General features: G+C 40.1%; 1 protein-coding gene across 7 annotated transcripts in view; it reads right to left on the bottom strand.

Moving 5' to 3' along the window:
- The window catches only part of ARHGAP26 (Rho GTPase activating protein 26), a 284817-nt gene that overhangs the window by 138209 nt on the left and 118800 nt on the right, over window positions 1-27808 (bottom strand). For all 7 annotated transcript variants that reach the window (XM_067463701.1, XM_060765179.2, XM_060765184.2 and 4 more), the window contains exon 12: window positions 7364-7400. In XM_067463701.1, coding sequence (XP_067319802.1) covers window positions 7364-7400 — 37 coding nt within the window. The remainder of the gene's footprint in view (window positions 1-7363; window positions 7401-27808) is intronic.

Genomic DNA, 27808 nt, shown 5'->3' with positions numbered 1-27808 from the left:
CCAGAGAAATCGTGCTTATTACTTGCTGCAATATCATAGGACCAATTCCCACAAACCATTTTATAATCTACAACATCCAAGTGCAATATCCAAAAGGGTACATCAATCATGAACTGTGGTTGTGGTTCACATCTGATCAATTGAACCCTCCACTAGACTCTGGGTTTCATGGTCTTTACGAGAAGATTTTAAAGAGAATTATCATTTAGAATAATTGAAAACAAGCAAGACACCAATGATCTTCTTATTCCATGGGAAGATGGTCTCTAAAGGGAGGAACAGTCTGCTGAAGATCAGAAGTGTAGTGAATAGAAGCTGACATCTTGGTACTGCAACTGAACAAATGTAATATTCACGGTGTGTGGCAAACATGATAGATTATAGTGACATATCTTTTAGAGGCTTGTACATTCTAAAATTCTCTGCCAACATGACAGTAAACACATCCTTGCATGAAGAGCTCATAAAGCAGTTTCCAAAAATATGCTTCATGATTTCTTATTTTCTGCAAGAATTCTTCCACCAAGATTCAGGAAATTCCTAAAGGTTTTTTTTTCTGCCCACACGGTGATCATACAGGCAGAAAATTGCTAGTCAACTAGTATTTCTTTTTGTGCCACCACAGCCCTTTTGAATGCCCTACAAAACAGATGCTTGGGGTAAGAAAGGAACTGGGATTGCCATAATTGTCACAACACACATGGTAGCATTCGGAGGAAGCTGATGGCAGTTATAAACTGTAGATAGATGGATCCTCTGTATAACCCAGCAACTGCTTCCACTTCAAAATTTGGAAAATAAACTTGAAAGTGTTCAGGTAAACAGGGACCATAAGATATAGAAATAAGGTGCCTGAATAAGATTTCCAGAAAGTAAGAATCCAATGTCCTGCTCCACTCGTTTCCCAATGATGATTACAATCTGAACAACAAAAGAATGCAATTTCATACTATGTAAGTAACACCATGCACCGCAACCCAGAGAGACTGGAAAGGGATAAAGCATCAGATCTATAGCCTCACTCAAGAGGCAGGACAACCCCCATTACTAGTGCTGGGTTGATATTCAGTTATGTTTCCGCCCAACCATTCATATGAAATGGAAAATCCCCCAGGCTCTAGCAATAGGGAATTGGGACAAATTGCACCAACCACAACATTCACCCTGCCTCCAGATTGCTCCATTTTGGGCCTGTTGTCTCTGGGAAGCAATAATCTCACATTCAAGTTGCCCCTTGACACAGGAAAGAGAACTGTTCTTAGATGTGAAGAAGCATCAATACCTGTATATAGAGCAATTTAACAAAGGGAACCCTGTTGGGCTTGACTGCTGTTTTTTTCACCTCTGTATCCTTGATCCATGTAAGTCAATGTGTTTTGGGTTGCTGTGAGTTTTTCAGGCTGTGTGGCTATGTTTTAGTAGTATTATCTCCTGATGTATTGCCTGCATCTATAGCAAGCATCTTCGGAGGTTTGTTCAGACCTCCAAACAACCTCTAAGGATGCTTACCAAGATGCCGATGAAATGTCAGGAGAAAATGCTACTGGAACATAGCCATAGAGCAAAAAACTCACAGCAATCCAGTGATTCTGGCCATGAAAGCCTTTGGCAACTCAATGTGTTTTGCTTCCTAATCACTTCCTAATCCTAATCCCCTTCTGCAAACTATGTCTATGGATTAGAGTTGTGCTTCCTCATCCATTTTAGCATACAATATATGAAACAGACCAAAACAAAGAACAGTTGACATTAACTGTGACAGTCTACAAATTAGTAGTGGCAAGGTTGCTTAGCTGATGCATTTTACATCAAGCTACATTAAACAACATTTAGAACACATGCCTCTTTCTAATGATTTATGATTTCATGCACACAGCCTTGCAACTTTCCTGTGCTCGTGCCTCTAACTAAAAAAAACATTTTTAAATTTGTATTTTTCCTCATGTACTTATCTATTTAAAATGATCTTAACTGGTCATTGCATATAGATCGTTGAATTGGTGGACAGTTTGGAATGATGCTACCAAATCTATGCACGCTAACATATAAGATGATCTCTTTGCAGAACTGTGCATTCAGAAAAGGGTGATGGTGGTGTTCCTTTAAAGCAAGAGCAGGTAAATGCAGTCCTCCAGGTGTTGCTGAATTGCAAACCCTATCAGAAGTAAGCAGCAGAATCATTGATGTATTTCTATAAAATGGACACATTTGCCCATCATTGCTTTGGAAACTACATCTCTGGAGGCCTTGAGAAAGACAGACATTAAAGAAAAAGTTATATAAGCATTATTGGTCAGAAAGATCAAAACTGGGAATATTTATTTATTTATTTATCGTGTCATCAGCAACCATTGTATTACAATTCTAACAGAGCAAAACAAACACAGAGATTAAAAAGAAAAGGAAAAAGAAGAAAGAAAGAAAAAAAAACCATACAGATTTTGTAAATTTGGTATTTGGTTAAATGTCCTTTGACCAGTATCTGGCCACTTGGAGTGCCTCTGGGGTTGCTGCAAGAAGGTCCTCCATCGTGCATGTGGCAGGGCTCAGGGTGCATTGCAGCAGGTGGTCAGTGGTTTGTTCTTCTCCGCACTCGCATGCCGAGGATTCCACCCTGTAGCCCCATTTCTTAAGATTGGCTCTGCATCTCGTGGTGCCAGAGCGCAATCTGTTCAGCGCCTTCCAAGTCGCCCAGTCTTCTGAGTGCCCAGGGGGGAGTCTCTCATCTGGTATCACCCATGAATTGAGGTGCTGGGTTTGGGCCTGCCACTTTTGGACTCTCGCTTGCTGGGGTGTTCCAGCGAGTGTCTCTGTAGATCTAAGAAAACTATGTCTTGATTTAAGTCGTTGACGTGCCGGCTGATACCCAAACAGGGGATGAGCTGGAGATGTCTCTGCCTTGGTCCTTTCACTATTGGCTGCTACTTCCCGGCGGATGTCAGGTGGTGCAATACCGGCTAAGCAGTGTAATTTCTCCAGTGGTGTGGGTCGCAGACACCCTGTGATAATGCGGCATGTCTCATTAAGAGCCACATCTACTGTTTTAGTGTGGTGAGATGTGTTCCACACTGGGCATGCATACTCAGCAGCAGAGTAGCATAGCGCAAGGGCAGATGTCTTCACTGTGTCTGGTTGTGATCCCCAGGTTGTGCCAGTCAGCTTTCGTATGATGTTGTTTCTAGCGCCCACTTTTTGTTTGATGTTCAGGCAGTGCTTCTTGTAGGTCAGAGCACGGTCCAAAGTGACTCCCAGGTATTTGGGTGTGCTGCAATGCTCCAGTGGGATTCCTTCCCAGGTAATCTTCAGAGCTCGGGATGCTTGTCTGTTCTTAAGGTGAAAGGCGCATGTCTGTGTTTTAGATGGGTTAGGGATCAGATGGTTTTCCCTGTAATAGGCAGTAAGAGCGCCTAGAGCTTCGGAGAGCTTCTGTTCTACCATCTCAAAGCTCCCTGCTTGAGCAGTAATGGCACGATCATCAGCATAGATGAAACTCTCTGTCCCTTCTGGCAGTGGCTGGTCATTTGTGTAGATGTTGAACATGGATGGAGCAAGCACACTCCCCTGAGGTAGGCCGTTCTTCTGTTTCCGCCATCTGCTTCTCTGGCCCTGGAACTCAACAAAAAAGCTCCTGTTTTGTAGCAGGTTTCCTATGAGGCGGGTGAGGTGGTCGTCCTTTGTGATATTATACATTTTTCTCAGGAGGAGGCGGTGGTTCACAGTATCATAGGCTGCTGACAAGTCTATGAAGACAGCTCCTGTGATCTGCTGCCTTTCAAAGCCATCTTCTATGTGCTGAGTCAGGTTCAGCACTTGCGTCTAACTGGTCTAACTGGGAATAGACCCAAAAATATCTGCTTCCTTAAAACCATTTATAAACCCTTGAAACCCTTGAATGAGATGTATGTAAAAAAGTTGTTTCAAACAACAGTAAATGTGTCTAATTCCTATTCTCCTAGAATAGGATGATCACATATCAGTTGGTTCTGTCTGAGCAACTGCTCTGTGGTACAGGCTAAAGACTAGGCCTTCTGCTGCAACCTTTTATAGAACTCACATGTTCCTCCTATAGACAACTGACACTATCTCCCGGGCCTCTCACAGCTAGTTCTGGGTCATTCTGCGTAAACATTCAGGTACAAACTGTCAGCGCAGTGAAATCAGAAGCTGTGGAGTGTTGGTGAAGGATTCAGCATCTAACTGAGTGCACAGAAATTTGCTTATCGCTTCATAAATCATATAAGGACCCACACAAAGAATATGTTGATAAGTGATGAAGACTCATATGACTTCCCATACAAAGAAGAGGGAGCAAAGATAAAACCAACCACTTTACTATCAGTTAAATGGCAATCGGTGAATTAAGTAACAAATATTTCCTTTTTTAAAATAAAAAAGCTAGTGATTAAAAACCTTAGATAACATGAGACAACACAAGCATGCTGATAGGCTGGTGCTGCTGTTCTTATGAATGATTCTTTGTAGCTCACCTCTCCCTCAACAAGGAAGAGATTGTAAACCTATAACTGGGATGGGCAAAATTTAGCGTGTGAGCTTCTTGCAGCCTCAAGTTACCTAGAAGCCATCAGATATTCAGACATTCTCCCAATTTTGTTTTTCAAACTCAGCACCCAAAGTGCTGCAAAACTGCTCCAAGAATAATTATGTGGATTTATTTAAATCACACAACCCTCCAACTGCCTCCCAAAGGTCAAAATCAGTCAAGATTAACAAATATTTATTTTAAAAAACGAAAAAGAAAGCCTACCATTCCCATAAATTATATAGCATGATCTGCCAAGCATTCGTGGTGATACAGGGGCAAAAAAACGAATCCCCATTAGAGCAACCCATTCCTGCTCTACAACTAGTCATAAGAATACAAAAAGAGAAATACTGGATCAGATCATATGTCTATCTGGAACAACATTCTGTTTGCACACTGAAGAGTCTATTAGCTATAGGAAGTCCATCCGCCAGATGTGAGTACTCTCCTATTCCCACTGCAATAAAGACGACAAGGCCGACTGTAGGCTGAGAGGGACACAAGGCACCCTCTCTCACACACACAAGACAGGACAGTGGGATGTTACCACTGTATATTATATATTTATTTTATGCCACCAACTTATTAATAAGGTTTCTTTTGCTGCCACCATTTATTGTTCCACAGGCCACCTCCTTCACTAAAATGCTCAAAAAGACACACAAACTCCTCGGGTGAAATAAAACAAGAATATGATGTTTATTTTGTTCTTGAACAGTAAAAATGTGTAATGGTTTCAATAAACTGCCAGGTTTCTCTTTTACAGAAAATGGATTTGTATCTTGAGTTTCTTAAAAAACAATGTTCCACACACAGGAATACAAACCGGTTGTTTTAAACCTTTTGGCTCCTCTTTCCACACTAGCACTCAAAAACTACAGAGGCTCACTAATACTTCTTCTCCTTCTCCCTGAAGGCTTTAATTACTTTCCTCAAAGAGGTATCTTTCTAATTAACAGTACCCAAACTCTTCCTTTCTTCCTTCCTCTTCAAATCTCCTAACTAACGTTCAACTCCAAAGTCCAAAACTGACAAACTATGGCTGCCTTAGCTTCTTCTTTTCCCTCTGGCTCCACCCATCTCTGATTGCTAAGCAACTCCCTCCAATTTCATCAGCCAATCAGACTGCACTTCCAGTTATGAAGCTGCCTGATCTCTCCTCCCCTTGCTCTACTTAGTTTTCCAAGCAGGCCTGCTACTTCCTGTACACCAACCTGTACATCCATTATACCCACCATTCAGAGAATGGTTGGGGGGTCCTAATATTATGAGGAAGGAGAGAACCCAGCAATTGTCCTCAAAATTCTGGATGGCTGTGAAGTACTAAATTAGCCAATTATTCTACCTGCTAGCCAAAAGGCCTAGCTGCTAACACAATTCTGTTGAATGGCTCTGTCACTTATAATTCACTATTCAACACAAGTGACAGTGAATTTATGACAGGGAGGAGAAAATATCTCAGGAAGACTGAGTTGACAGAATCTTGCATCCTCTTGAGGTGTTATTGCTTCTAATTGCACCACCGTGTATCATTCACTGATTCAATTAAGGAGATGACAGGTATGTAAATCTTGTGCTGAGGAGCAGAGAGGAGATCTAGGGGAAGGAAAGTGTGGTTTAAAATTATGTGCCATTTCTCAGCACTGCGTAGGAAAGGAAGCTGAGCTACGTATAGTGTTCTGTCTGCCGGAGTGACCTAACAGCTGAAAGAGTTTATGCTGCTTCTCAAATTTACTAGGGACAACATTCTATTTATACACACACACCACCGTCTGGGTTTCCTCTGCAAGATAATGAATGATGAGCTCATGACTGATTTGACTGAGGGCTGTCCACTTTAAAAAGGGGCAGAAGGAGCAACAGGAATATTTTCTTCCCCCCCTCCTTCAAACAATCATTCCTAATATTTCTAGGTTTGCACACTGAATAAGAGGTCCACCCACCAATAGTCATGTAAAAGGAAACCCCATAACTTTATAATATGGGCACCCTACTGGACAGACAGGATTGCTGTAGTATAACCATATAGCATAAGGGAACAAAAAACTTGAGCCACACAAGCATTTGCAAGCTGGTCAGCTACTTGGAAACAGACTGGAATTTAAACAGCAGTGGGAGGGTGTTCAAGTTGTCCAGTGAAACTACCACATCCCCTTCTTTGGTTTGTCCAACACTTGAGGCCAAAGGAGGAAAATGTTTAAATAGTGCTACTTCATGTACAAAAAGTCTTTTATGCCAATCTTTGATCTCCTTGATGAGATTCCAGGGACTGGCTCATGATTTTGATAAACTTTTTTGAGCACTGAATTCTCCTATTAATCATCATTTAAAGGAAGGTAAAAGAAGGAACTGAGATTTAGAAAAACGTTAGTTCTCTTTCTTGCTTCCCTTCTGTAAACTTCTGTGCCTGGGTTGTGTAAACCAAAACAAAAGGCCGTTAAGTAAATTGCCAAAGGAAACAAAAAATTTGCAACAGAGCCAGCTTCAGCACTCTGCAACTCTTGGGTTGCATCCAAGATGTTCACTTGCAGTAACTCAGCATCTTAAACCAGAGTGCTCTTTTTCTTAATATTTAACTATCTCATTACATTGTTAGTTACAGAACTGTTACCTTCCACTGCTTGCTTTGATGTCACTGTGAAAACTGCTTGAAGGTTAGATCTTCAAAGTATCAAAACTTGCCATCAAGTTAGAACACCAAATGTAGTTAAACGACTAAATTACTTGGAGCACCACCTACTGGCTTATGAGAGACATTAAATCCAAATCACTCCCTAAACAATTTACTCTTATTTAGAGAGGGGAAAATATGTTACTTACTGCCTTCTGTTTGGTTGTCTTTGTTTGAGTTATAAACCTGGGGAGAAAAGAAGAAGAAAGCATGTAAACCTTTTCAAAACTGTGAGTTCACATAATTGGAGAGTCCACACATGTCTAAAAAAGAGATGGAGAATGTCAAATAATAGAAGTTTTAAAACAAATTTACTACTAACACAAAATAATGACAATGCAGCTGATGATGAATCAAAGAACCAATGCTGGAGTGTTCTGAGCAGTGGACTATGGCTCTGGAGACCAAGGTCTGGAGACCAGGTTCTGGAGACCAGGGTCTGAATCTTCTGTCAAACTCTCTCAGTCTCATTGGAAGCCAAACAAGCCCCCTTTGAACAAATCTTGATTTTAAAAACCCTTGTCCGAAGTTCACCTCAGAGAACTGTGAGTCAGAAACAGTCTGAAGGCAGTTGAAAACAATAAACGTGTTTCATTTAAAACAAAAGCTAAAAGCATTGGAAAGGTCGTGAAAGTATTGTGTTCCATGCTGGGTGTGTAGAGTGAGTTTTGGAGAATGAAAGTGACTCAAAACAATTTAAAACATTTTAAACTTTATCCCTCCTTCACAATTTTGTTGCCAATGAAGGCCATTGAGTATCATTACATAAGGCAGCCAATTGGCAGAGCACAAGGGGAAAAAGTAGGAGAGCAGAGATGGGAAGAATCTCTACCAGGCCCTGGTTGAACAAGGACTATTCCTTTAACCTCTCTTCCAACAGTCATCCATAAAAATGCTGGACCTGCCAAATGTGCAAAGAGAAATACAAAAACTTAAAGCTACTACATACGTGGCCTTGGGCATGAAAGGCAACACTCCAGTAAATATGTAAGTTTTTAATATTTGATGAGAGACAGAAAAGGTCACCATGGCTGAAGCATATGCCCAAGCCATAATTATCTAACACATCCTTATCTAAAGATGTTTAAGATTTAGTTGTTTTTTAAAATAATTAAATAGCTGAAAATTCAAATTCATGTTTATACTACTAGTAAAAATTTACCGTGGAAGATGATGATGATGATGATGATAATAATAATAATAATGTCAATAAAAATGTCAAACTACTCTGGGACTTCTGAATTCAGACTGACAGAGTTTTGGAGCACAATACTCCTGACTTCATGATCGTGTTAAAAAACCACGTATGGATCGTTGATGTTGCAATCCCGGACAAGAGCAGGATTGAAGAGAAACAACTGGAAAAGATGACCCAATATAAGGATTTAAAGATCCAACTGCAAAGACTCTGGCACAAGCCAATAAAGGTGGTCCCAATGGTGATTGGCACACTGGGTGCAGTGCCTAAAGAGCTTGGCCTGCCCTTAAACACAATTGGCGCTAAAAAAATCACCACCTGTCAGCTGCAGAAGGCCACCTTACTCAGATTTGCACACATTATTCACCAACGCAGCCCTAGACACTTGGAAAGTGTCTGATGTGTGATCCAATACAACAGGCATCACAGTGATCTTGTTTGCCGTGTACTCATCTTGTTGTGTTTATAATAATAATAATAATAATAATAATAATAATAATAATAATAATAATATCTTTATTTATATTTGGCTTTATCTCCCCAAGGGGACATAAAGCATACAACAGAATACCCTACTTGCCACAATTCTAAGACAAAATTTTATTGCCTTAAAATTCTGTCACTAATACCTAAATTTAGAATTATCTTCCTACTCCAGATGTTTGTCTTACAATTATAATTTACAATTAAAAAGTGTTTCTAAGTCAAAGAAAATACAAAGGGGCACCTCTTCCTTCCTTCACAAGGCACACATGGCAAGTGCCCACAATGAGACCCTAAAGTGTTTGATGTGGATACTTTTACCACAATCAAATTTTATGGCTCAGATCACAAAAGAAACCACATGGATTATAGAAGTTTAGCAGTCTTTCAGAGGGAACAGCAGTGGTTTTCAAGTTGTAACACATGTATACTCAGCAAAGCAAGAATACCACTAGCATGTTTATGTCTGCAGATTGCTACCTATAGTTGCTAAGTGTCCATTCCTTAAACAAACTCGGTTCTATATTCTTTCGAATAGAACTGAAATGTGCTATTGAGAGAAAATTACAGGGTTGTTTTTAACATATGGACAGATATATCTACGTAGGCCTACAAAGAATACAAATCTTACCTATGTCATCTAATTAGATTGTCAACACATAATTATTGTCATATATAGAGAGACCCATTTACATGTGTTCACACACAAACAAGCATGAATTCCTACGTCAATACAGCTACCCCTGCTTCTGCATGATTCACAAACACCTACTGTCTGACTTCCTTGCACGTTTCCCTCTGATCCCAAGTAAAACCATATGGAGAACATTCTGCAATTTCCCTCAAGGCAGTATTTAGAAATTATATATTTTTCTCTCTTCTCTCCAAACAAAAAACACCACATACTATAAAGTCGTGCATGTACCAGCCTTACAGCTGAATCAGAAACAAAGGGCAAACTGTTTACGCATTATTTTTATTTTTTAAAGCTGCCTTTCAAAACTGTGGTTTCCAAATAAGGATTTAAAAAATCATTCAAATAGCCTTCAGCAATGCAGCTATATTCATCAATGTACGAAAAATATAGGAGGTGCTTTTTTCCCAAACTACTTTACTATTGGACACAACACTTCAAACTAAATACCTCCAAAAGTTATTAGCACTTTGATTTCTCAGGGGAGGATATGCAACCTCATTGCTTCTGGGACAGTCAAACACACTGGGAATCATCTCAAAAGTAATGCCGAGACCGAGAGCAAATGGACAATGGGAAAACCCGAAGAGAATATTCTACAGGGCGGAGCCACAGCTCAGAGGTAGCACCTCTTTTGCATGCAAAAGGAACAGGACTCAGTTCCTGGCATCTTCAGAAAGGGCTAGGAAAGAATTCTGCCTGAAACTCTGGACAGCAACTGCTAGCCAAAGTCAACATCACTGGGTTAGATGGAACAAGAGTTTCATTCATCCTGAATGTCATTTCCTATGCTCGTCTGTACGGCAGGCTATGGAAGAAGCTAATGGTCTCCTCAGCACTGAAGGGGATAGTAGCTCAGTGGTGGCATATACCAAGCTTTGCCCCCAGAGGCAAACTCTATTAGCACCAGGTAGGGATGGGAAATACTCCAAGCCTGAAACCCAGGAACATCCATTCTTGAGCTACAGCAATCAATGTACTAATGGTAAAAAGCAGCTTGAGACAGTCTAGCAATGAACATTTTTGACATTTTTCCCTATCATTCCTAAGATGTTTGGTACAATGCAGGAAGGCTCCACATCTGATATGTGAGGGACCAGAATGCTATCAGAAAGTGGAATTGATTGAGAATTGGAACACAGATTATTTTAGCTTTTGAATGTGTGATCAAACTGAAAATGTTTGTGTATGTATTCAAAAGTGATTACAGGAATGGTCAGTTCTGACCGTAGGCAAGTACTGGGACTGTGCATGTGTGTGCAAGCTGTCCCAAGTGAGCCTTGTATGCAAGAAGAACTAACAAAAGAGCAGACCCCTCATAAAATTAATGGAACTTGTCTCTAGCTATTGAAATAATGAGTTGTCAGAAAGTGAAATGCCAAAAAGTTGGTGAAGGTTGGTTTTGCAAGGCTCCTATCTCTCTACTGATGTCAATTTGGGAGATCAACACTCTGAGAGATAGAATGACTGGCCAATTTGAACTTGGGTCTCTATTAGTCCAATCCTGTAATCCACATACTTGCTCAGCTTACTCTTTTTTTTAAATCACACAGGACTTTTACTGAATATTTACAAATACCTCCAGTAGAGGTGATCAAAGAAGTGTTCTCTGGTGGACGCCTCCAGAGTCTAATCACACTAGAGAAAAAATCCACTTAGAATCCGGATTCCGCTTCCTGCAGAATTCTGGGTGTGTAGTTTAGGGAGGTGCCTTTAATAGTCTCACTAAACTACAAACCCCAGAATTCTGCGGGAGGCCGAAACCAGATTTTAAGTAGATTTTTTTTATCTAATGTGGTGAAGTGGTAAAAGACAGCAGAAGAGGAGTAGCAATCACATTTAAAGAAACATCTAAAAACACTTGGAACACAAAAAGGATTTTAGAAGTGTAGCATTCCATCATGAATTATTGTGTACCTTCCCTTTCCCTTAAGACGATGACAACATATGGTCCAGGTTTCCATCAGAATTACTATTCAAAGGGTTTTTCTTTTTTTAAGAAAGAAATCACAAGAAGTAAAGAAAGTAAAAGAAAAATATGCCATTTAGCATGCTCATCCACTGAAAATAAAAAATGGTTAAGGATTTTGTAAGGGGAAAAGCCTGTTATTATTTTTTATCTATCAGCCCTAGTTAGCAAAACTAATGAGAGGAATATTGGGAAATTCATCAGCACCTGAGCAAGGCACACAATTCCCAACCTAGATTGAAATGTTGGTCATTATTAACTTACTCCCTTTTTCATGTCCCAATAAATGCCACTCTTATGGCATTGCTAAGTGGTACAGAAACACTAATCCTCAAAAGATTTATTTTGGGCTCAATAAAATCACATTTTTCACATTTAAGATGCCCTTGACTGATATTTATACACCAAGCAGTTTCCTAGGTCATCAAAGGAAATCTTATATGTATATCAGTAGGTCAATCAGATGTTTGCTCCAAGAAAACAAAGTATTTGGCTGTGCACTTACAGGTATTATTTTAAGAATGATGACTGTATGGAGATAAACTTTGTGGAAGGAACACCCCTTTCTATTTTGACTATAACAGCAGAACAAAAAAAATATACCAAGTCCACCCATGAGCCAATCTCCACAATCCCCAGTCTGAGAGTTGATCTTTATACCTGACACCAAGGCAGACTTGGCACACAACCACAAAAAGGCAGCCAATCCTGGATGCCAGCTCAGCAGTAGGATGCCAGCGCAACACAGAGCAGTGAAGGTGCAAGTCCAAAATAGAAATGCTCCTTGTCAGAATACAAGACACCTGGCAACCCCAGTAGAATTATCCCTGTGCTGCTGGCTCCATTTCTATTTTCATCTTTGATGGAGGGCCAACGTTTTCTATTACAGGCAAGGTTTCCCAACCCCCTTTTCTTTCAAAGCTAGCCTCTGTTCTCTGATGGGGTAAAACTGTGAAACTAGGTACACATTTACAGGAAGGAGTTTTAATCTTTCCTGGAAACATCTATTCCCAGCTCTCTCTCTCTCTCTAATCTCACTCATCCCAACAGAAAAAGCCAGGGCACAGATTCCAGAATGGGAAATTAGCAAGCCAGTACTCTTTTAATTCTGGAGAAAAAGGTGTGTTGAATCCTATACTGTCCAATAGAACCCCAAACAAAAATGCAGATTAGCACCCCTTTATTTTATTCTAAAGCTAACCCTTGACTAAGGAATCCAAGGCTGAAAGTCCTATATATTGGATAGAATGATTCAAGAATAGGGAAGTAAGCCCAATGGCCACTCTAATTAAAAATATGCCTTTTAAAAGTGCTAGTTCAGGCATTCCCAAGTGCATCCAGCCGCTTAAGGAGACTGGGCTTGGTGCCACACATCTATACTGCTTAGCTCAGCAACTGTTATATAACTCTGTAATGTTTTCTACCTTTGTTCTAGATGGAAAGGTGGAATCGGCTCAGGTCAAACTGTGTGCTCCACTGCAGCCAAGCAACACATGCAGAAAACAGAAAGGCAGGCAGTGCAGGGAGATGCCAACATATAACGTCAAACTGTGAATGGGTTGAAGGGGTAAGATAATCTATTATATTTGAAGTTTCACAGAATAATCTTTTATATGAAAGTTACATATTAGTTTGCATATAAACAAACTAAAAGGGATAGAGAACAAAAAGAGAGCACTTATTCATGTAACAGCAGCTGCTGAGATAAGGCATATTAATCATGCTAAATCTTAGTTAAAGACATATTAAGCATACTAAATCTTAAAGTAAAACTACATCTCTCTCAAGCTTTTCATTATATTGCATTGTCCTCATGTGACCCATGCTCCTTCCTCAGTCTGAGGACCAAAGTAGATGTGACACTAAATGTCTCTAGAGTTGACATTAAGTGCAATTGGAGAGACTGACAATGTTCAGGAAGTGACACTGTTATCAACTTTACATTTATCATGTACAACAAATGAAGACTGTGTGAGGGGAGGGGAGTTGATAATTTTCAGGATGACAGCAGCCAAGAAAGGGAAGTTTGACTATTTATTTCCCTGATGCACTCCATACAAATAAAAAGCACACTTTTCAATCAGCTATGTGCATCATGGCGAAATTCCTCTTTGGAAGCAATATGATGTGAGACTAGGACTTGAAGCAATAGGTTCAAATTTCAGGAAAGGGGAGTCCATCTGAACATTAGGAAGAACTTCCTAACCATGAAAGCTGTTCAACAATGCAACTCTCCGTCTCTGAGTGTGGCGGGGATTCCTTCTTTGGAGGCTATGAAACAAAGGTCAGATGGCCATCTGTTGGAGGTGCTTTGATTGTGCTCTTCCTGCATAGCAGGGGTTGGACTACATGCCCCAAGTGATCTCTTCCATCTTTATAATTCTTTTTTTTAAAAAAAAAATATTAAAAATCAAAAAAATCAAAAAATAAGAGAAAGAGTTTTCCTTTACATAAAAAGTGGGAGAAAAATATGATTGAAAGAAAGTGGGAAAAAGAAAGGAAAATGAGAAAAAAAGAAAAAAAGGAAGAAGACATGTTCTGGTACTTCCAGGTCCTTCTTGTATGACGGTTTTATTTGAATCAGTTTTGTCTGTGTAGTGTCATTTCTTGTTGATCTAGTCCTTTGAGTTTCTTTTCATTTATTTTTACATAAAATTGTATATTTTTCCCAAAAAAATTCCTAAATTTATTCTAATCTATTCTTTGTAATTGTAGGTTGTTCTGGGCAAGCTTTTGTGTTAATAAGTCCATATACATTATATCATAATTCAAGGTATGACATTACAAGATAACAAGTAAGGTCCATCTTGATCTCTTCCCTATAACCATTTCTCAAGAAACATTATCAGAATTAAATATTTTAGGAATGAACAATATGTAGATGCTGAAGTCTTGCTTTATGTCTATGAGCACACAGCTCCTATGTGGAACATGAGAACATGTTGATCTCAAAAGAGTTTAAATTGAAAAGAGAACTTTATGTGCAAATATTAAGCTCATTGCCTTTCAATGAAAGCTCATTAGATGATATGCATCCTAGTTATAAAGAGAGCATATTAATTACAAGGTTGACCTATTCCTAATGAACCATACTTAGAACAAGAGGTTTATTTTGCCTTTTGCTAATCTGAAAGAAAAACGATTTTGAGTTTTTATTCGTTATTTTAGAATGATAACCAGCAGGATATCTTAAATGTGAACAAAAAGAGCCTTCATGAGGACAGAGACGAGATCTACAATGGTATAGATAGGCTGATGTCTTCCAATCTTACAGCTAAGGTCTGTTGTGAATTAAGAGGAAACAACAGCTGGTTACATGCTCCCTTTGTGTATTGACTGAGAAGAAGATTCCAGGATGATATGATTCAAGTGTTATTTAGCCCCTGAGAACTTTTATGGGGCTGCTCAAAACCAATCCGAACACAGCAGCAGTAACAACAAACTGGGTCAAAGACAAATCAGTACAATGGGATAAGCTGGTGGAAAGTTACCATCTGTTATGTTTTAGCTGGATTTAGCTCCCAGACTTCAGTGTTGTGTGGGCTAGAAATTTTAGTGCACAGCATCATTTTGGATTCAGTCATTCCCGAAGATTCTGTCATAATGACAAGAGCCAACATAGCAAAGGAAATAAGCCCTACATTCCATCTGTAACATTACTTTCCAGATTGTGACATTCTGTCAGGTCCATCTCCAAGTCACTTTCAACGCAGGGTATTCATCTCCCTCTCTTTATAGGAGGAAGAGATAGTATTTCTGTCCTAAAAATGCATAACGGTGCACATGTGGCTGCAAAATAAAGCATACACTATGCCACACCATTGAAAAATACACTTTCAGAACTCTTGATATGTTTGTAATGGTCTGACGTTTTGCTAAGCAACGTGGATAGGATGCAAGTTGGCTGGGGAAAGGGAACTCGTGTGGAAAGAACTGTATAACTGACTTTCCCAGCCTGGCCTCTAGATGCATACATTCCAGAAGCAGCAAGGGATTTCACCAAAGAAAAAGCAGTTTCTGCATCACAGCAGGTTCTGTGAAAACTGGCTTTGAGACTAAAAGACACACAAAAAAAGCCTAGAGAAATCTGGCAGGCCTGTGCCTGATGAGTGAGTACATCCCTGAGGCCCACTTCCAATAGTCACAATTTTAATCACTAGGAATCTTCTGACTGGGAAATTTTAATGTAGGAAGTGAGTCTCAGCTTCTTGCCAAGGCCCTTTCTAAGAGTCCAAGTTATAAGCCTCTGCTCAGAGTAGAAGGCTTTTTTCCCTGGCTGGCCCTCCAAAAATTTATCTGAAAAACACACTATTCTAATTGTTTTCATTTATTTCCATCACATAATTAAATGTAGTATTACATCAGGTTCCCAGGTGGTTTCCTCTACAGCCACTAGCCAGACCCAGCTCTGCTTTAACTTCAGTACAGACTGCTGTATCATCATAATTTTTTAAAGATAGTTCCCTGCAACTTATTATGAAGGGGATACAAATCTTATCTCCTTGCCAGTGATCATGCAGTCTGGGAGATTCCAGAAACTGTAGTCCAGAAAACTATCTTACTCCAGTGAAAATCCAAAATATTCTAAAGATATGTAAGATTCAAGATGTAAATAAATAAAATAAATACAGTAGAGTCTTGCTTATCCAACATAAATGGGCTGGAAGAATGCTGGATAAATGAAAATGTTGGATAATAAGGAGGGATTAAGGAAAAGCCTATTAAACATCATATTATGTTATGATTTTACAAATTAAGCACCAAACATCATGTTTTACAACAAATCAACAGAAAAAGCAGTTCAATACCTGGAAATGTAGTAATTACTGTATTTACAACTTTAGCACCCAAACATAGCTAACAGCTGTGGATCCGGGCAGGAGACATAATGTGCTGGATAATACAGAACATTGGATGAGCAAAGGTTGGATAAGCAAGACTCTACTGTAACTAGAAACTGAACAGAACTGCATATCTGAAGAGAGATGTAAGGTGGATCAAGGAGACATGTTAACCCCACTTCAAGCCTATAATTCCCATTATTCAGTCCTTTGCATCACTCCCTCCCTAACATTTCCACATTTTTTATCTCACAACTCGGGGCTGAGATTGACATAAACAACCTGTTACCATTTGATATATATAAGATACTGAATACTAGGAAGTTCTAAAAGGTATTGTGGCACAACTTAAACAAAATGAATAGGAAAAGCATCCATCATCCTTCCTTGAACAGCAATTACATCTATCTATTTTCAACTTTGTGCATGCAGGTCCTATAGTTTTTGCCCAATAATATTATTTCTCACTTTGACAATGTTGATATCTGGAATGCATCAAGTAGAAATAATGCTAATTAAATCTACTTGAGTTTCAAATTCTAATACAACAAAATGTGAAAAAGTCGAAGAGGCGTGTGTTTGTGTGTGTGTGTGTGAAAAGAACATATATGCATATAGCTGTTGCATGAAAAATGTATGCAAGGGAATTCAACAGAAACATTCCCTCACCCACACTTTCATGAATTCACTTTATATATGTACAGCATGCACTGCTCTGAACTCTCAGAATAAACATTCATAACTTTTGAGAGGGATAAGGAAAAGACAACATTTATATCGCAGCAGGTGTGGCAGGAGATTCAACAAATCACTTACTGTAAATCAAACAATGACATTCCTTCTGAGGGGGATGCCTCAATGGCAGAGGAGTTGAATCATCTTTTTCCCCACTTTGAAGCAAGCCCACCAGAAGTAGCTTGAATTCAGCCACTGGGCAGTTGGAGCTCCCACCTCACCATGGAGGAATATGAGGTAAGGCATGTTTTGAGGGTTGTAAAGCCTAAGAAGACTGCTGGACCAGATAGAATTTCTGGTCGGATGCTTGAAGACTGTGCTGACCAATTGGCTGGTGTTTTTACTGTGATTTTAATCGGTCTTTATCTCAGTCTATGATCCATCTTGTTTGAAAGCCTCCATCATTGTTCCAGTACCAAATAAGTTCCCTACCAGTAATTTTTAGGACTACAGACTAGTGGCACTTACTTCCCTCATCATGAAGTGCCTTGAAAAACTGATCTGCAGGCATATCATTTCTTGCCTTCCACATACATTGGACAAACATCAGTTTGCATATGGAGCCAACAGATCAGAAGGATGCCATAGCCATCACACTCCACACTGCTCTGACTCACCTGGAATGATGGAGGAACTATATGAGGAGTTTAATTCCACATTTAATATAATCCTCCCACATAGACTGGTATCTAAATTAATAGATCTTGGATTGTCATATTCAATCTGTTTCTGGATTATAGACTTCTTGTCTGAACGTTCCCAGAGGGTTGGATTAGGTAATCATCCTCAACATTGGGACACCACAAGGCTGTGTGTTGTGTCCTCTGCTTTTCACTTCGTACACATATGATTATACTCCCATCCATCATAACAATATCATTATCAAAATCCACAGATGATACAACCATGGTTGGGCTTATTTCTGAAGGGGATTAGACTGCCTATCGGGATGAGGTCAATTGACTGCTCTCATGGTGCTGGGTCAACAATCTGGTTCTTAATATTAATAAGACCAATAAGCTCATAGTGGACTATAGGAAAAACAGACCAGAAGTTCAGCCCTTGGTCATAAATGGAGACCAAGTGAGTGGGTGGTCAGTTTCAAGCTCCTGGGTGTCAGTGTTAAGGAGGATCTGACCTGGGGAACTCATACGGCAGCGCTGGTGAAGAGGGCCCAGCAGACACTGTACTACCTGAGACTTTTAAAGAACCAACAAATGAATGAAAAACTGCTGGTGACTTTCTACCACTGTGCTATAGAGAGTGTCCTAACCTACTGCATCTACACATGGTTTGGTAGCTTCACAGTGCAAAAAGGAAGGCACTCCAAAGGGTCACCACTTCTGCACAGGGAATCATTGGTTGCCCTCTCCCTTCTGTAGAAGAACTATATATAAGTCCTGCAGCCTTAAGAAAGCTCAGGACATTCTTGGGGATCCACCTTAACCAGCATATTCTTTTTTTGAATTGTTACAATTAGGCAGATGATACAGGGTGACAATGGCAAGGACAAACAGACTGGGAGACAGTTTTTTATCCTAGAATTGTGGCTATATTGAGCTCCATGGTTTCACATTGATGTGGCATTGGGGACTGTGCGGTGTTGGTGTGGAGGGATAGGTGTGCTGTTTTGTGGTGTGTGCTGGGGAAATAATTTCCTTTTTTGTTGTACAATGTATAATGACAATAGTAAACGTAAAAGGTTTCCTCTGACATTAAGCCTAGTCATGAGCGACTCTCGGGGGGGGGGGGGGGCTCATCTCCATTTATAAGCCACAGAGCCGGCATTGTCTGTAGATACTTCCAAGGTCATGTGGACAGCTTTAACTTGCCACACCTCCAGGGGGCCCTACAATGACTATAAAGTGATTGTATTCTATTCTATTGTGACTAGGGCACCATATGTGGAAATAATGATGATACAAGACGTTTTCTTGATTCATTTTTTTCTTTTAAATTTGCATATTCATCAAAAATAACAATAAAAATCTATACACATGTGTATATACATGAACCAATGCAATATTTCCTAACATCTATACAATGTCTTAGGAGCGTGTTTGGATCCATCTCTCCAAATGTCAGCCCAGATAGATACAACAGTCAGGAGTATTTACTGCCAGCTTTGGTTGATCCACCAGCTTGTGGATGTGAACCCACTTCATGAAACCTGAATGTAAAAGTATTTATGCTGCTTCGGTATCTAGTGCTAGCTGTGCACAAGCATGCTTAAGAGAGGAAAAGCTTACTATTCTATAAATTACAAGAAAAAAGAAAACTGTAAGGAATGCAGGAAGGACAACATATTTCTTAATCATTTTACTTCAAGAATGAAAATATGTTACCTGTGCTACTGGAAGCACACTAATGTATCTGCTTTCAGTTCCCTAGACTTGAAATATACTACCATTCCCCTCATCTTTTATTTATCACATGCTGTGATATTCTCATTAGAGAACTCTCACCCTATGTAAGAGAGTGCCAAGAAGCCAATTTTGCCCATCTCATCATTCCCTTGGCAGTGCTTCTCCCCTTGGTTCTTCACATCACAGATCAGACCATTCAGAAAAGCCCTCTTTGTCTGGGGAGCTTCAGATCTGCCAGGAGAAATGGGTCGCTTTCCTAGAGCTCCTTTTATTGGGAAAATTCTGGATGTTGTTTTAAAGACTTTGTAGCTTTGTTGAACTACAATTTCATAATCACTAAGCAAAAATCCCTACTGGCCATGATGTGAGGAATTTTGGAAGCAGAACCAGAATTCACTGACCATGCTGAATGGGGGATTTTGGTAACTGCAGCCCATGCTCTTATAAGACAGGTTGGTTGGAGGGCTTTGGGAGCTGGAATAATTTTTTCCAAGTTCGGTCCCTAACTCCCTATTTGGATTGTTGCCGTTAAGTGTGCCCAATGTGATTTTGACTTGTGGCAACCCTATGAATGAGAGATCTCCTTGGGACTGTATCAAGAACAGTCCTACTTAGGCCCTGAAAACATAGGATGGTGACTTCCCTAACTGAGTCTATCCACAAGGACTGGTTTTCTGTTTTGTTTTTTTTCTGACACTTCCCATTTTACCAAGCATTGATGTCTTTTCTAATGATGCCTTTTTGACATTTTATGATAGGGATGGACACTATGAAGCTGAAGGGCCACGTGTCCCATGGGATCCCTATGTGCAATGTCTGAAGTGCCCGAGAAGCCTCCAAAGCTCCCAAAATGTTCACATTGGAACAGATTGATTTTGCCTCCAAAGCAGCCAAAATCAGCCAAACACAGCCTCTGATCCTCCAAAGCCCCCATACAGACAGAAAAAGGAAATGCTGCCCCCAAAATTAGCAGCCCAGAAGTGACACTGGGAATGCCAAAACCTACAAGTGTGGCCCACTGGGTAACTGGCTACCCATTTTGTATTATAAAGCAGGGCCCTGGAACAGATTAACATGCCCATCTCTTCTTTATGGTAATTTTCTAATGTTATTTTACAAATCATGAAGATAAGAAACTCTAAGGCAGCTTAGAAATGTCAAAAATAATATCGAAGAAGGAAAAGGGAAGAATGCAGTGAAGCATTACCCGACAGAAGTATTTCTCACTTATTTAAAATGATGTAATGCTTAAAATTTTAAAAGAGGGAAGCCACAACCAACTGTATTTTTCCATTAGAAGACCTCCAGCAAAGCTCAATGTATGGGAAGCAATGGAAATATAAAGGGGGTGGGGGACTCCGGAAGGAAGAGACAGATGTTGTTTACTAATTTGCCAGGCAGAGAATGAGGTACCCATGATTTTGACCTCCTTTTAAAGCAGAGCTGTCAAAATGTAAGCCCAACACACAATTGCTGTTTACATTTGCAATGTCAGCAATAGGCGTTCCAGATATTATCAGCCTGTAAGCAAGCAAACCCCACACAAGCTGAATCTGAAGGTTCAGGCAAAGTTCAGTGGGTTGCCTGGGCCAGACAAGCTAAATTAAACAAACACAAAAGAGGAGAGAAAAACCTACAACAATAGAGGAAGGAGAAAACTTGTGTTTTGGGGAGGACCAAATTACATTTTGGGAGAAAAGAGGGGGGACTGAAAATACCAGTGAATGAAAAAGAAATTGTATGAGTGAGTGCAGTGGAATAAGTAAAAAATGAAGGATTGGATTGAAAGAAAGAGAAAAGAAATGAAAGAGAAGAATGATCACTTACAATTAACTGAAGGAAAGAAACAGCTCAGAAAAAAGAACAGAACAAAAACTTGCACCAGTAAATGGTTCTAAATACCAAAAATTAAATGACAAAGGCCAAGGGCTGGAAGCCCAGTCTGACTTGCACAGACATAAGAAAGGGTTCACTGAAGCTTTCCCAAAAACAACTCTAGCAAAGCCAGCATGCTTCAATGAAGAATGTTAGAAATTAAAAACCGGGTTTAAAAGAATTACAGTATGTGCGCTTGAGCACATTTGTGAGTCTCTGAAGACTGTACTGACACATATTGAGAAAGAGAGGAAGAATTAGAGCATTACGCATGGTACTCCCAATCCATATAAATCTGTGTGTGCTTTCTCCAAGGTGGGGAGCTCTAATTAATATTATTAATATAGATTTTAATTAACATAGCATCTTCTTATGCATCCTCCCCACCTGAACTCCTTATGAAAAGTTGTGCTGCTTGCAGACATACAAACCGTGCATTTATTCACACGTTATTTTTAGAACACCTTCATATCTAGCACACATACTAACAATGTCAACTGAGAATTTCACAGGACTCATCTTATTCTTCCGAGTTTCACAAAGGTGTCACAATGTATTAAAACACTATTGAAAAATTGTCAACTGCCGCAAGATTTTACCTACTCAATGACTAGTGCTTTTCCCAGTTTCTTTGTTTTTGTGTGCATAACTAATGTATTCTGTGCAAAATTCAATGTTTTGTAAAAAGACAGTATTTTGTGCAAAACAATGCAAAACCTCTTGATAAAATGTTTGCAAAAATAATGAAGTCCTAAAAAGGTAGTGGGGGGGGATTCTTTTTTCATTCTTACATGAAGATTGATAAAAGTCTGACGTTCTTAAAATGGTGGAAGGGAGGGCGAGAACATGTCTACCCAGCATCTCAGTCCAAGATCTCAAGGATTCCTTTGGATCATATCAGAAGTTGAACATAGTTGTCCTAACTAATATTATTGTAATAGCCATTGCAAGGTTTATTCTCCATGTTATTTTTAATTCCCTTTTAATGTCCTCTAAACTAATGCTCCATGCAGTCATGCCAGCCACATGACATTGGAGGTGTCTATGGACAACGCTGGCTCTTCGTCTTAGAAATGGAGATGAGCACCACACCCCAGAGTCAGACATGACTGGACTTAATGTCAGGGGACTACCTTTACCTTTACCTTTAAACTAATGCTTATAGTAGAACATTTCAAAAGCTAAATGTATCTCTTTGTACCTTTGTTTGTTTCAGCAGAATCTCCTATCATTTACATTCACTGGATGGCCACACAGACTAGTATTACAAAAGGAGAAGGAGTTACTCCTGCTATTCTATGAACTTGTAACATGCCCTATTTTAGCTATTTAAATGTAAGTCAAACTTTTTCTGAAGTCTGTACCCCATGAAAGCACATATACAAAATCAGAAAATAAGCCCAGATCTATTCAAAGGTTCTCTCAGATTTGTTAAAGGAACCAAGCCATTAGAAAACATGTCAGTTTGATGGATGTGAGCTAAATAAGGAATATATTGGTTCAGCTGTGAGTTTGAACTGATCATAATTTCCCGTAAGGCCCATCAAGACTACATTTTTAATCAATACCCTGGCTATGTTTCATGATACTTTTTTTTTCAGTTCATGCTACCTTCTCCCTTTCCCAGCCTGGAAATTTTGAAAATGCTCCCAGAAAAACAGTTAAAAATGAAATTAGTTGCTCCTGAATGAGTTCATTTTTCCAGAAAACTACAACTACCAAACAACCTTGCAGAAAGGTCTTCACCAAAGGATGAAAAGACCACAAGCGAAAGCATCAAGCAATAGTAAGTAGTGGGTTCCTGTAAGTTTTGTAGGCTGTATGGCTATGTTCCAGAGCATTCTCTCCTGATGTTTCGCCTGCATCTATGGCAGGCATCCTCACAGTTTGTGAGGTCTTTGACAATACAACAGTAAGTAGAGTGATCTATCTTCGACAATACAATAATAAGTAGAGTGATCTATATCTGGGATGCCAGATCCAAAAAAAACCCTTTCTATCTGAGGAGCCACCAAAGTGATTGCATTTCTTGAAGCGACTAAAGAAAAGCTTCAGAGGATGACTTTTGAGTCTGGGAAGCAACTGATAGAGTTTCAGGTTGCGCGATGTAATAATGGCTTCAAGCAGAGACACTTTGAGGAAGAAGGATTGTGGCTTGGATGCTGTATTATTTGAGATGTGGCTGGGATGCTGTATTATTCATTTTTATGGCAATTTGTACTGTGTTTTATTGATTTTAAATTTTGACTTTTTTGTAATGTGTTGTTTTTATCTTAACTAATGTTGTCATTGTTTAATATGTGATGTAATTTTACCTCTATTTTAATGTGTTATGTCACTCGTATGTTCTTCTGTAAGCCGCTCTGAGTCCTTCTGGGAGATGTTAGTGAGATACAGATAAAGTTATTATGTGTTGTCAAATGCTTTCATGGCCAGAATCACCAGGTTGCTGTAAGTTTTTTGGGCTGTATGGCCATATTCCAAAAGCATTCTCTCCTGACGTTTTGCCTGCATCTATGGAAGGCATCCTCAGAGGTTTCGCCTGCATCTATGGCAGGCCTCCTCAGACCTCACAACCTCTCAGGATGCCTGCCATAGATGTAGGTGAAACATCATAGAATCATAGAATCAAACAGTTGGAAGAGACCTCATGGGCCATCCAGTCCAACCCCCTGCCAAGAAGCAGGAATATTGCATTCAAATCACCCCTGACAGATGGCCATCCAGCCTCTGTTTAAAAGCTTCCAAAGAAGGAGCCTCCACCACACTCCGGGGCAGAGAGTTCCACTGCTGAATGGCTCTCGCAGTCAGGAAGTTCTTCCTCATGTTCAGATGGAATCTCCTCTCTTGTAGTTTGAAGCCATTGTTCCGCGTCCTAGTCTCCAAGGAAGCAGAAAACAAGCTTGCTCCCTCCTCCCTGTGGCTTCCTCTCACATATTTATACATGGCTATCATATCTCCTCTCAGCCTTCTCTTCTTCAGGCTAAACATGCCCAGCTCCTTCAAGAATGCTTCTGGAACATGCCCAATGCATATATCAGATATAATAAAAGATGCATCATCTTCATTGGTAGAATTTTTTACCTAGTTTCAGAAACTGGTTAGAGGAAAGGTGGACACAGAGTTCAATACACATATTCCTCATTGAGAAACCGGAAATAGGAGGAGAAGGCTGTCTTCAAGAATGGCTCTAATTTCCCAACTAATTTCTGACACTCTCTGTGTCCCTGCAAATCTTTCCCAAAGCCCTTGTATTACCTACTGCCCTACCGCACTCAGGTTCATACTCTGGATCCCTTATCCACTTTGTGGGCTAATTCCCACACGACACACTGTGCTTACGCCACAGGGGTCTGGGAATTAAACATTATCTCCCCGTACAAATCAACCAAACGTCATCCCGGATTTACGTAATGAAACCTGAAGGATGGCCCCTTTCTCCACGCACGCACACAAACACATACACAGACGCGCATGGGCAGGCGCACACCCACACAGAAACGGCTGGGGTCAGGTGAAACAAAATCACATTATTTTCAGAGGAAGCAAAATAAAAGATAGTTCAGACACACAGAAAGCCATGAAAACACTACAGAGGAGCCGAGAGAGTCATTGGTATGGCGACAAGCGATCACCATGGCAACCTGCAAGGCCCGCGGCAGCAAGTGCATCCAGCCCAGTTCTTATGGACTCTTTTGGAAACAGATCAGGCTCTGTGGGGAAAAAATCCACATCACAACAAGCCTCACACCACCGCACTTTAAGCTGCCAACCTTTCGGCTTATTCAGGCAAACACAAAGCTAGAACTGAATGTGTGAATGGTAAGAAACATGGTGGGCAAATGTAAAGGAGGTGTGTGTGTGGGGGGGGGGGGGGGGCGGAACGAGACCAGAAACAATTTCCTATTTGTCATGAGCAAAGTAAGAGAGATGGAGTGCAGCTTAAGGAAGAATTGCTGCAACCCAAAGCCAGGAATTATACTTGTAATGGCAGGCAGGGAGGTGATGGATTCCTCTCACCATTTGTTTTGCATTCAGCCTGTGCTACAGATGGCCGGCAAATATTTCGCCACTGTCAGAGAGAGCAAAACCAGAACCGTAAGAAAACTGAAATGTTAATCATGACAGAATGGCTGTTTTGCAACAGAGGACAGGCTGGCAGCTGTGCACACAAGTAGCCGGTTCTCATCCATCACTGTTTGCTCATTACTCAGGGGCAAAACTGCAAAACTGGCCGGGGGGGGGGGGGGAATCGGCGATTGGTACAAATGTTTTGGTAAATATATTTGTGTGTATATCCTAGAGTTTGGGAAGATAGAGGACTCTGTCTTCCCCAGCTCCCATTAGATGCATTTCCAACACCCATCTGGCTTTGAAGGAACGCTGCTGCAAGGGAGATTGAAGAAATGGAGAACGATCAATACGTGGCACTCCACTAGTCCTTCAGTTTCCTATGCCATATCAAAAAGCCAAACAAAAATCACAAGAGCTACTCAATTTGCCCCCCCCCCCCATGTTTCCATCATTCCTTTTCAAACCAATAAAACTCTAAATATTGAAGGAAAATGGGATATTTTTCAATGCATTATATGATATGTACTGAGTTCTCTTCCCGACACCACAGTTCTCGCGTGATTCAAGACGGCATCAATGAGACGATCCAGAAAGGCTCACTTCACCATCTAGTGGGCAAAAGCTCACACGACAGTCAGCACAAACAATCTGTACACTCCTTCCTCCATTTTGTAATCAGTTCACAAGCCTTATTTCATGTGTCTACAGCTGTTTGGATCGGGGTCCATTTCCTGGCCCTCAAAAGACCAATAGATCAGGTCATTTACAGCTGTGCTGGCCCTGCAGAATAAGGAGAAAGATGTATTTTTCTGGGACAATCCATACAGGGGTGCTTCATTTTCTACTAAAGATTAATGTGATAATAACATCGTTGTGTATGTGTGCCAGAAACATATATGCACCATGAGGAAATGTTTACAGAGCCCTAGAGACTGCAGAGCCCTCTGTACATCATACACTTAAATTCCAGATACATAAGTAACATGCATCACATATGAAAAGTATTCCACTGAAATATGCTTTCAGCTGTAGGAGACAGTCTCAAACAAAGGAGTCTCTACTGTGCTTCCAGGAAAATGCTGGCATGAAAAAGCAAAACCAAATTAACAGAATCCCAGTTACGGTAAAATTGTAATAAACACCCTTGAAGCATAACATGTTTTCAATGAGCTACACTGGTTTTTAATGGCACCATAATGTGACAGAAGTGGGCATGGTTCAAACATGACAATCAATAAATAATATAAATAAATAACACTTTATTTATATTCCGCCCTTCTCACCCCGAAAGGGACTCAGGGTGGATCACAGTACATATACTTAGCAAATATTCAATTGTATAGACAATACAGTTGTATAGACAATATACAGAGAACAGAAGGAGATGGTTTGTTTCGATTCAGTGTCCAGCTGTTTTTGATGCCACGGAAGGTTGGGTTTGAGTCCAGGGGGTGCTGTTGCTCTATCCTCTATGACAAAGAGCCATCAGGATTTCCTCCTTCCTTTTGGTCGACCAGCATTTTCTCTCTTTATGGCATCATAAAACACCTTCCCCCGCTTTTTAGCAGTACCTAATTTCTCTAATTACATCTAAAGCTGTTTTCAAATTGCTTAGGTAAACAATGAGCTAAAGTGTCATTTTGCAGCTCATGCCAAACCCAGGGTTCAAACTTGCAACCTTTTGGTTGATAGATCGTACAATTGCTGATGATTTACCAGCTGTGCTCAACCATTGCACATTTCTACAAACGCTGGGCCTCCCTTACAACAACAAAAAAATAGTCAGTTATCTCATCCCCATCCCCTTTATTGGATGGAAAATTATGCTATCCTTTAGTATATCCATCAATCCCCATCATGTACAATCTACTGTTAACCCCTTTATATTGCAAAGACAAGTTCAGGGAAATTTGATCACAATAGCCAATGAAGGTTACAGAGAAGAGTCAGGAAGTTTCATCAACCCTGTTCAACTACAGTATGAGTGTTCACTTTTCCAAGAGCCCATTGTGTACCTGAAGTAAAAAATTCATCTGATCAATTGCTTCTATTATACCAGTGGTTCCCAACCTGTGGCCTGTGAACACCAGTGGACTGCAAGAACGAAATTATGGACCACAGCCTACGTTGCCTCCCAAAAAAACCTCTTATAGTGTCGACGCAATGGGAATGCTGAGAGGGGAGAGGCTGACTACTCATGAAAGGTTATCACTACTACATCAGCTCTAGATTATTAAATATGGTTTCCTGTGGAAGAGCAGACGGTGACTACTGGATGGCATATGTTCTGTATCATAAAGTAGAGCTGATGTGGTCTATCCAATGCAATTTTCTGAATCAGCATGCCAAATAACCAAAC

The sequence above is a fragment of the Anolis sagrei genome, chromosome 2 (assembly GCF_037176765.1).
Source record: "Anolis sagrei isolate rAnoSag1 chromosome 2, rAnoSag1.mat, whole genome shotgun sequence".
NCBI lineage: Eukaryota > Metazoa > Chordata > Lepidosauria > Squamata > Dactyloidae > Anolis > Anolis sagrei.
Note: the sequence above shows the minus strand (reverse complement) of the source record. Positions and strands in the feature narration are given on the sequence as shown.